Below are 11411 nucleotides of genomic sequence, written 5' to 3' on the forward strand. Positions count from 1 at the left end.
TACATCAAAACAAAAGGCTTCAGCACAGCAAAAGAAACCATCAACAAAACAACAAGAAAGACCACTGCATGGGAGAATACATTAGCCATTGTTACATCTGATCTCCTAAATTTATAGGGAACTCATGTGAAGACCCACATCCCGCATGTTTCAGGGTTCGGGCTCTGGAGAAGGGCCGTGTGCAAATGACAGAGATGAGACAAGAAATAATAATTTGGAAACTGGGGGGCCAGGCGGGAGCCCAACACAAGAGGAAGGACTCCGCTTGTGCTCAGGCCTTGCCATCCTTTTATTCAGTTTGGGATATACCTATAGCCCTTAGGCAGGCAATTTCCAGTAACAGACTATCTTATCAGTAAGGATTTACATGACTATCTGGTCGGGAAGTTGCTTCAGCTACCACTGTCTCAACTAAACAGTTGGTGCATAGCTCTGACCTTTGCCAGGGCTCAAGGGTCACCAGCATTCCGGGCTACTTGTCCACACCTCTCTGCTAGTGAAGACAACAGGTGGCTTCCCACAAACTCATAACAAAAGGAAGATAAAGAATCCAATCAAAACATGGGCAAAGGACTTAAACATTGACACTTTTTGAAAGTGGACATACAGAAGGCCAAGAGACAAATGAAGACATGCTCAAAGTCACTAATCATCTGAGAGATGCAAATCAAAATGACAATAAGGTACCATCTCACACCTGTCAGAATGGCTACCATCAACAAATCCACAAAGGATAAGTGCTGGCACAGATGTGGAGAAAAAGGACCCTTGTACACTGCTGGTGTGAATGCAGACCAGTGCAGCCACTGTAGAAAACAGTATGAAGTTTCCTCAAAAAATTAAAAATGGAACTCCCATTTGACCCAGTAATCCCACCTCTAGGAATATATCCCAAGAAACCAGAAACACCAATCAGAAAGGACATATGCATCCCTATGTTCATAGCAGCACAATTTACAATGGCTGAGATTTGGAAACAGCCTAAGTGCCCATCAGCAGATGAGTGGATTAAAAAACTGTGGTAAATTGCCCTGACTGGTTTGGCTCAGTGGATAGAGCGTCAGCCTGTGGACTGAAGGGTCCCAGGTTCAAATCTGGCCAAGGGCACCAAAAAAAAAAAAAGAAAAAAGAAAAAAAAAACTGTGGTAAATCTATACAACGGGCTACCACACTGCTGGAAAAAAGAAAGAACTGTTACCATTCGCAACAGCATGGATGGACATGGAGAGCATTATACTAAGCAAAATAAGCCATTCAGAGAAAGATAAATATCACATGATCTCACTCATTTGTGGAATATAATGAAGAACATAAACTGATTAACAAAAATAGATACAGAGATACAGAGACAGAGAAGCATGTAACACACAGTCAAACTTCAGAGGGAAGGCAGGGGAGGGGGTGGTGGGTAAGGGATTAACCAAAGGACTTGTATACATGCATATAAGTCAAAGGACACACACACTAGGGGTGAGAGCATGTGCTGGGGGATGAGGATGGCCGGGGAAAGGTCAATAGGGGAAAAAGGAGACATATGTAATACTTTAAATGATAAAGAATTTTTTTAAAAAAGAAATTAATACAGCCCTAGCCAGTTTGTTCAGTGGTTAGAGCAACAGCCTGGGCTCCGAAGGGTTTGATTCTCAAACAAGGGCACATACTTGGGTTGCCAGTTCGAAACACAGCCCCAGTTAGGGTGTTTGCAAGAGGTAACTAATTGATGTGTCTCTCACAATGATGTTTCTTTCTCTTTCTCTCTCTCTCTGCCCCTCTCTCCCTTCTACTCTCTAAAAATCAATGGAAAAAATATCTTCGGTTGAGAATTTTAAAAAATGATAAATAGTATATTTACAAGTTGTTTACATAATTCTAAATGTCTGTGTACTGCTACATAGCTTCAAAGTATCTTTGTGTATACATATGTAAAACTGACAGCCTGCCCAGTGTGAGTCAGTGGTTGAGCGTTGACCCAGGAACCAAAAGGTCACTGGTCAATTCCCATTGAGGCACATGCCCAGGTTATGGGTTCAATTCCCAGTAGTAGGGGGTGTGTAGGAGGCAGCCAATCAATGATGTTTTTCTTTCATCAATGTTTCTATCTATCCCTCTTCCTCCCTCTCTAAAAATCAATAAAAACATATAAAAAAGAAAAAAAAACTGACAAAGCGAAAATTATCAAGCTTGGGAGATTTTAACAAAACTATCTCAGTAACTGACAAAATTAAGAATAGAAAAGTTACAAAATACCCTATTAAGCCCTAGCTGGTTTGTCTCAGTGGCTAGAGCATCAGTCCTCAGACTAGAGTCCTGGGTTCAATTCCGCTCAAGGATTTGAACATACCTCAGTTCCTGGCTCAATCTCCAGCTCTGGTTGAAGCTCCTGCAGGAGGCAATTGATCTCTCACATTAATATTTCTCTCTCTCTCAGTCTCTCCCCCTCCATTCCAGTCTAAAAATCAATGGAAAAATAGCCTCGGGTGAAGATTAACAAACAAAAAAGTACCCTATTAAGAAGCTTAATTTAATAAACACAGAGAATTAAAGCCAATCCTGTACCCAATAATTTGAGAATACACATAATTTTCAAGCATATGAGACATTATGAAAACTGATCACATATTAGGTCAAAAAACAAATCTGAAATAGCAAATAACAGATGGACTTGCTGTATTACCACAACTCCATGATGAAGTAATTAATATGGGAATTCTCTTCACAATTTTTCTGTAAGAATTTAAAGCTGCTCTAAGATTAAAAGTTTATAAGGTATATATTCAGAAATTTAAAAAAAACTATATCTACATATAAATTAAAGAAGAAATTAAAATGAACAATTAAAAATTAGAATTGACAATGGAATGAGTAGAATGTGGCTTGTGGGATGTACAGCTAAGGCCATACACAAATGGAATTTTCCAGCTTTAAAATTTCACATTTTAAAGGGAAGATAAGCTAAAAATTAATACAATAAGCATTCATCTCACAAAATGAGGAAAAGTATAGAATAAACTCAAAGTAAGTATAAAGAAGGAAAAAAGAAAAAGTAAAAAATAGAAACAAAGATTTCATAGAAAAGATAAAAAATCCCAAGGTGAGCTCTCTGTAAAGACTAATAACATTAGAGTATCTGATGGACAAAGAAGAGAAGGTATTAAAAAAAAAACAGTGCAGCAATGACAAAGGACAAATAACTGCAGACACAATAAAGACATTTGAAAATAGTAAATTATGAACATAATGGCAGTACATTGGAAGTCTTAGACAAAATGGACAATCCTAGAATTAAAATAAGGAACTAATAAATACATAAATAAATAATTCTAAATTCCTGATTCAATGTTAAAATATTTTAACATAGAAATTAATTAATTAATAATAGACACAGCCTACATGGTTTTCATGATTGGTGCGCTACATCAATCATTTTAGAAAGAAGCAATTCCTACCTCATACAAACTCTCCCAAAGAATAAAAAAAGAAGAAACACATCTCAAATTTAAAATCCAGATCAAAAAAGAATACTGTATGTGACTGGACAATTATAGATCAAACTCATTTATGAACATGGATGCAAAAATAACACAAATATCAGAAATCAAGCAATGTATTAAAGATACTTCATATTCCTGATGGGTTTTTCCCAGAAATACAAGAGTAATTTATCCTAAAAAAAAAAAATCCATATATTTAAACCACATTCAGAGATTAAAGAAGAAAACACAGATGACAATCTCAATATATAAAGAATAAGCATTTAATAGTATGCTGATGCTTCTATGTCTCTGGGTCTTTTTTAAATATATATATATTTTTATTGATTTCAGAGGGGAAGGGAGAGGGAGAGAGAGAGATAGAAACATCAATGATGAGAGAAAATCATCAATCATCTGCCTCCCACATGCCCCACACTGGGGATTGAGCCTCCAACCTGGGCATGTGCCCTTGGCAGGAATCGAACCTGGGACCCTTCAGTCTGCAGGCTGATGCTGCATCCACTGAGCAAAACCAGTTAGGACTCTGGGTCTGTTTTTGATCATAGTTTATTTGGTTCATTAGATTACACATATGAGTGAGATCATGTGATACTTCAGAGGGAAGGCAGGGGAGGATGGGTTGGAAAGGATTAACCAATGAACTTGCATGCATATATGCATAACCTGTGGACACAGACAATGGGGTGGTGAGGGCCTGGGGGAGGGGACAAGAGGCAGATGGAAGAGGTTAATGGGGGGAAAAAGGAGGACCTATGTAATACTTTCAACAATAAAGATTTTTTTTTAAAAAAAGAATAAACATTTACTAAATTCAAACATTTAATGGATTCATAAAACCAACATTCAGATGAATGGTTCATAACTAAACTTCTAGCAAACTGGGTGGAAAAAAAACTTTAACCTGAAAAAAAGAAAAAAAATATATATATATATAAATCTAGCGCTGGTTGGTGTGTCATCCCATGCACCAAAAGGTTGCGGGTTCAATTCCCCATCAGGACACATACCTAGGCTGTGGGTTCTATCACTGGTGAGGGCACATATGAGAGGCAACTGATGGATACTTCTCTCATACATTGATGTTTCCCTCTCCCTCCCACTCCCTCTCTCTCTCTTCCTTCCTCTCTCCCTTCTCCATCCTTCACTCCCTCCAAAAATCAATAAACATATCCTTGGGTGAGAATTAAAAAGAAAAATCTATAGGAAACATCATCCTTAATAGCAAATAGTTAGAATTCCTTTTAAAGCCAGTAAAAGAAAACATCCTGCTGTAACTTTTTGTTGTAATTAAGCATTGTTCTGGAGTCCTAACAAACATGATAAAAAGTAAAAGGTATACAAATTACATTGGAAATCATCAAAGCATCATTATTTTCACATGACACAAACGTCTACATAAAAAAGTCAATGTACACATATTCTTCAACCCAGAAATCCCATTCCTTGGTATATATCCTAGAAAAAAATGTTGGAAAATTAAAATAAAAAATCCAAAGCATGTATTAAATAATATTAGTATATGGACACTTAAAAATGTGCAGCAATATTATAACTTGGATAAGTTGAACCTGTTTGTACTTAATATAAATTTAATATAAAATAATTGCTCATTCCCCAACACTGTTTTCATACATTCTGTTCCTAAACTTACAGGCACACCTCAAAGATATTGTGGGTTCGGTTCCAAACCACCACAATAAAGCATGTATCAGAATAAAGCAAGTCATAATCTTTTTGCTGGTAGAGGGTCATTGCCTTCAATTTTTAAAAAACGCAATATCTGTGAAGCACAATAAAGTGAAGAATAATAAAACGAGATATGCCTATACTCTTTAGAAACACAATTTGAAGTTTAGTGTCAGTAGCCACTTACTCTGCATTCCCATGCTACTTTATATAGCATAAGTATTTTTCTGTACTTCTTTATAACTACATCTCTAATTCTTTCTTTTTCTTTATTAAGGTATTATATGAGACTGACGCGCTACCTACTGCGCTAACGAGGCACCTTATGGTATTATATATGTGTCCTTATCCCCCTTTGCTCCCCCCACCCCACTCCCATTCATGCCCTCACCCCCCTGGTGTCTGTGTCCATTGGTTAGGTTTATATGCATGCATACAAGTCCTTTGGTTGATCTCTCCCCCTTACCCTCTCCCTCCCCTACCTTCCCTCTGAGGTTTGAGCATTTGATCGATGTTTCTCTGTCTCTGGATCTGTTTTTGTTCATCAGTTTATGTTATTCATTATAATCCACAAATGAGTGAGATCATGTGACATTTATCTTCTCTGACTTATTTCGCTTAGCATAATGCTCTCCAGCTCCATCCATGCTGTTGCAAATGGTAGGAGTTCCTTCTTTTTTATAGCAGTGTAGTATTCCATTGTGTAGATGTACCACAGTTTTTTAATCCACTCATCTGCTGATACATGTCTAATTCTTCACCTAGATTATGGACACCCTGAGAATAACAATGAGTCCCCACAAGGGCGGGCTAGAAGGGGTCAAAGTTACCATCTCATGGTATCTATATACTCTTAATTAATCTAACCTTACATTTAAAATAAATTTTGTACAAAAATCATGTAACTTTAATCCTCACCCCCCCAAAATGTACATTTTTTCAAGGGGATATACCAACAATATGTGATACTTTCAACAATAAAGATTTAATTAAACAAAAAAGAATGAGTCCCAATCATCCTTATATCATAAGCCTAATGCAGTGCCTAATAAAAGTACTCACTAGCTTTAAGTAAATGAGTAGCAGAAAAGTATTTTGCAGGGGAACATGATATACTGGGAAAAAAGCACCACTGCCGCTGGGCAAGAGGACTCAATTACCCATTTCCACTTAAATAAGTTTATGTTAATATTAGTGCAATGCTGTTTATATTATTAGGATTCCCTATAAGATTTCATTCAGGGGAAAAAAGTGCTCTGCCACTAAGAGAGTTAGAAAACCAATGTCATAGCAGATGCCAGACTTTTAATTTCATGAACTGGTATAATTAAAAGAACATATCAACACCAAAAATATAGAGAGTCTCAGAATAAACAACAGCTTTTAAAATTGAATTTTAAAGTTATAGTTAGCTTTGGAAAATACCTTTTACACTGTCCTGTTTTAGTTTTCCTATTTGACCTGATCTTGAAATCTCATCACAGACCAGCAATATAACAATCTATATATATAAAAGGCTAATATGCTAAATGTCTGAATATCTGACCGGTCGCTATGATGCGCTCTGACCACAGGAGCTGGCCATTTACAGAGAAACGGCACTGCGGACCTGGCACTGACAAAGCAACACTCGGCTTCCCCCAAGTGGGACACAGGCCCTGCCACCACCCCAGAGCGGCAGTCCACCAAATTGCAGCCAACGCTGCCAAGACCACATGGTGCAAAATGTGGCCCACAGCCCAGTCCAGCCCAGAAACATGGTTGTGGGCACCGAGTAATGATGTCATGTAGCAACGCCCGGCTTCCTCTCCCTAGAGACTAGCTTCCTTGGAGTTTCTTCAGCCCAGGGACACAACTTGCTTTATAGCCAGATGGAAACATTTTACACTGTAACCAAATGTCTGTGAAGTGTTTTCCCATGCCTCATCTCATTTGATCCTCAAAGATGTCCTGAAGTAGGTAGATAGGAGAATCGGTGGAATCCTAATTTATTTTCATTAGCCGGAAAACAGAGATTTAGAAAGCTTAGCAACCTGACCTGACTGAAAAGAAATGGTGGACCACAAAAATGACCTCAGGTTTTCTCACTGCACAAAATATAGTCAAACACTGATACAGTTAAATACTTTACCCTTTGTTCTCCCTGCATGATCTACAATAATAATCTGCTTTGTGTTGCTATTTACTGTTGTGTTGCTGACAATTACCTGAAAGACAAGTTGGGGTTCTTCACTGGGCTAGAAAAAGTTTACCTAATTAGAAAGTAGGTCTAATTAAGCAAGTTATACTATATATATAAAAGCTAAGTTGACTCGTGCATGCATGATATACATAAAGCTTTCGCTGGCGCCAATTGCACACGTGTTTCAATCTGTCATTATCGAGCATGAATTTGGTTGACACTTCTATTACAGAGAAAGGGCGAATAGCAATATTAAAATATTTCTTCTAATTAATTTCCTTAGTTAACCAATAAAGCTCTTTTAAAAATATAGAGTTCTGAACCTAACCTCTGGAATGTTCAATTTGGTAGATCTGGGATAGGTCTCCGAAATCTGTAGTTTTTAAAAGCTCACTAGATGATTCTCACGAACATCTAGGTTTAGAAAATACTGATTTAGTTATCTTCTTCCACAGGAATAATTGAAATATTGTTTCTGTTGCTATCATCAGCAAAATGATAAGACCATGGATCTCTATTTGATTCTTATGATATACATATATAGTCTTATAAAAACATAGGTATATATTGAAACGCTGTTGCTCTTTCTTCCCTTCCTTCCTCCCTGTTTATCTATCTCCATGATCACTTATTCACAATTCCAAAATTCAAAAAGTTCTGAAAATTTAAAGTTATACATATCTGGTAGCAAAACATGACCTAACTAGAAAAATCTGATGACAAATCTTGATCTCAACAGGTATTAGTCTTTAATTTATCACACGTTTCAGTGTAGAAATGTGTGATAATGATTCCCGAAGCAACCAAAATATAATGCAATATATGGAATATGTGCCTTATTGGCATTCTAAAATATAAAGAAGTATAATTTTGATTTGAATATTAAAACAAATGGCAAGTCAAGTCAAAAACCTGTTTTCCTGTATATGGCAATTTTCTCAATTACCCATTATATGGAATGGCTATTGTTTAAAATGTTCACACCTTGCCCTAGCCAGTTCGGTTCAGTGGATAGAGTGTCCGCCTGAGAACTGAAGGGTCCTGGGTTCAATTCCAGTCAAGGGCACATGCCTGGGTTGCTGTCTCGATCCCCAGTCGGGGGCATACTGGAGGCAGCCGATAACTGATTCTCTCTTATCACTGATGTTTCTGTCTCTCTTTCCCTCACCCTTCCTCTCTGAAACCAATAAAAATATATTTTAAATAAATAAATATATAAATAAATAAATAAAATGTTCACACCTTAAAAGTACCTAAGAATGAGGAATAAGACAATTTTTTAAAATATATTTTATTGATTTTTTACAGAGAGGAAGGGATAGGGATAGAGAGTTAGAAACATCGATGAGAGAGAAACATCGATCAGTTGCCTCCTGCACACCCCCTACTGGGGATGTGCCCGCAACCAAGGTACATGCCCTTGACCGGAATCAAACCTGGGACCCTTCAGTCCTCAGGCCGACGCTCTAACCACTGAGCAACACCTGTTAGGGCGAGACAATTTTTAAATGTTCCTTTTTGGAAAAGGGCTGTATGTAACCAGTTACTTTCTTGCACAAATTATATGTTCCTACCAGGAATATTTTCTCTTTCAAAACATATGGGGCTTAGTAAATATACTTATAAAACACCTATATGAACATGTTATGACAAATAAATTTGGTCATTCTATGAGTTTTTTAAAGTGTGATTTAATCTAATCCACCAAGATAAACTCAGTGTATTTTAACTGTCCAAACACAGAAGTCACAATTATCATACTAATTCAATTGTTAGCACATTTAATCTTCTTATATACTGTAAATCTTCTTATATACTGCATTAAATATAGGAAACAAATAAATATTACTCAAGTTTCAGTTCAAGTTATTTATTTATGAAAGACAGGTCTGAGTCAGTATGTAATTTCCTCTTCTATACTACAAGAAAAAGGTCTGGAATCTACAAAATGGAACCAAGAGAAGTAACTATTAACAGATTATATGAGTCAAGTTACACCTCCTCACTTCTTCTGACAGACTGAAGGGTAGTTAATAGTTCATTTTTAAGGTTTAAACTATTGATAACAGTACTTTTAATTTGATCAGACATACATACATTTCAGCAAAAGAATTAGTAACCAATTATCTTGCTATTGGAAATCCCATAGGGTAGGCTTAGGTAGAGAAAAATTAATTTGCATTATTAGAATAAAAAAAGCAATTTTAGAGCTATTACCTCAAATCCTTCCAAAAGTTCTGGGGAAAGAGATAGCAATTAGTACTCTATTAATATTTAACAGCATGTTCAAAACTTTACAATTTAGTATGCCCTTCCATTTCATTTTATCTTCGTAACAGCCTTATAAGGTTGACAGGTCGGTTAGTATGTTTACAGATGAGTCAACTTTGCCTGCAGAGGCTATATGACTCCCTCTAACTCATATGTTTCTTAAGAGGCAAAACTGGGATTAGAAACTGATCTTCTGACTTAGTCCAGTGATCTTTACTTTATGATACTGCTTTAAAAAATCCTTTAATAGGGCTACACTTTCATAAATTATATCCTTTAAAGTGCAGTGATAACTGGGTCTTTTAGTCATCTGCTCTGTTCATAAAATGACCTATTCTACACCTCCTCACCCTTTATTCTTGGTTTATCTTGGACAGTTCAGCCCAGTATCTGTTATCAATAGTCCCAGTATGACTTATATAATGTAATCTTCTCACCAAAAGTCTTTCTATACGTATTTCAGACTTACAAACTAATGAAGGCAAAGAGCTTTAAAATGAGCTATCAAACAAATACTATTATTAACATTTTGTCATTTTGCCAAGTTTCATTCAATGGCAAGATACCAACTTACTCTATTTTCTATAATGTGAACTCCTGGAAAAAGTGAGGAATTACAACGACATGGAAAACCTGTGATGGTATTTCAGTTGTGAAAAGCAATTTCATCCTTCTTTGATTCAGGGTTTCACACAGCTTGGTTCCTAATCCCCTTGCTTCAGTGGGAATGCAGGTGCAACTTATGAATTTTTATAGCTTTAGGTAATAATTATTTTCCTCATATGCTAAATCAGATTACTAACACACGCACTCAACTGACTTTGAAGGGCTGATATTAAGCACTTTACCTTATCAGTCACCTCCATCCAGAAAAAGGAAGAAATTCCATAGAAGCTACTGCATACAAAACCTATACCTTCGCCCCAAACCTCTGGCAAACTCTTGCAGCCTGTTTCCACACCATCCTTTCGGATTTATTTCTAAAAAGTGGGTAGATCCACTGAAAGAACAGGTGACAGAAGCCCTCAACGAAGGCTCAAGAGTGTTCTCAAACCAGTCCAGCGACTCAGTTCCAAGTGCCCTGATTGTAGGATGGCCACGGCTACCAGAAGACAATAACAAAAAAAGCTGCTGGCGCGTACCCCGCCCTTCTGCGTTCCTCAAAGATCACGCCACGGAGCGCTTCCCTGGGCTCCAGCCCCCGCCCTCTTCCCCGCCGCCCCCCTCCTCCGCCGCCACCACCACTCCTCTTTCCCTAAAGCCCTAGCAGCAGTTTATCAGACGGGAAAGGATACTCTCCATGTTCGACATGGTCCCACGACCTTTCTTAGGTGATGACAGCCCGGACAGCGGCGGCACGGGTTTGATGTGAAGGCGATTAGAATTTCGTCCAGGTCTCCACCTGCCGCTGGTCTGGCATTTAGATTTGAGATCCCACTTCCTGTTTCTGCGCAATGCCCACTGGGAGGCGGAGCTGCCCGCGCACCTGGGGGCGGAACTGGGGTTACGCCAAAATGGCTGCCGCCGCTGGGGCGGCTGAGGTGGCTGCTGTCGCTGGGGGGCGTGGGAACTCCACGGGCGGCGTTAGGCCCCTCCCCCTCTAGTACCTTAGACAAACGGACTCTTAACGGTTTCCGTCACTCAGCCAACCTAGTTCCGAGCTCTTCTAAACCTTGCGCCCACCTCTTCCCTCAGATTTCATACTATCTTTGGCCCCTCAGCTCTGTTCTCAGAGCTTAAATCTTACGGATGAAGGAAAAAGGTATTAGGGCTTTTAA

General features: G+C 38.0%; 1 protein-coding gene across 1 annotated transcript in view; it reads right to left on the bottom strand.

The window, feature by feature from the left end:
* Positions 1 to 11097, bottom strand: part of LOC132225230 (charged multivesicular body protein 1B2) — a 54094-nt gene extending 42997 nt beyond the window's left edge. The window contains exon 1 of the mRNA XM_059680534.1: positions 10929 to 11097. Within this exon, the coding sequence (XP_059536517.1) occupies positions 10929 to 10944 (16 nt within the window). The 5' untranslated portion in view covers positions 10945 to 11097. The remainder of the gene's footprint in view (positions 1 to 10928) is intronic.
* Positions 11098 to 11411: the final 314 nt, after the last annotated feature.

Source organism: Myotis daubentonii, chromosome X (genome assembly GCF_963259705.1).
Source record: "Myotis daubentonii chromosome X, mMyoDau2.1, whole genome shotgun sequence".
NCBI classification, from domain to species: Eukaryota; Metazoa; Chordata; class Mammalia; order Chiroptera; family Vespertilionidae; genus Myotis; species Myotis daubentonii.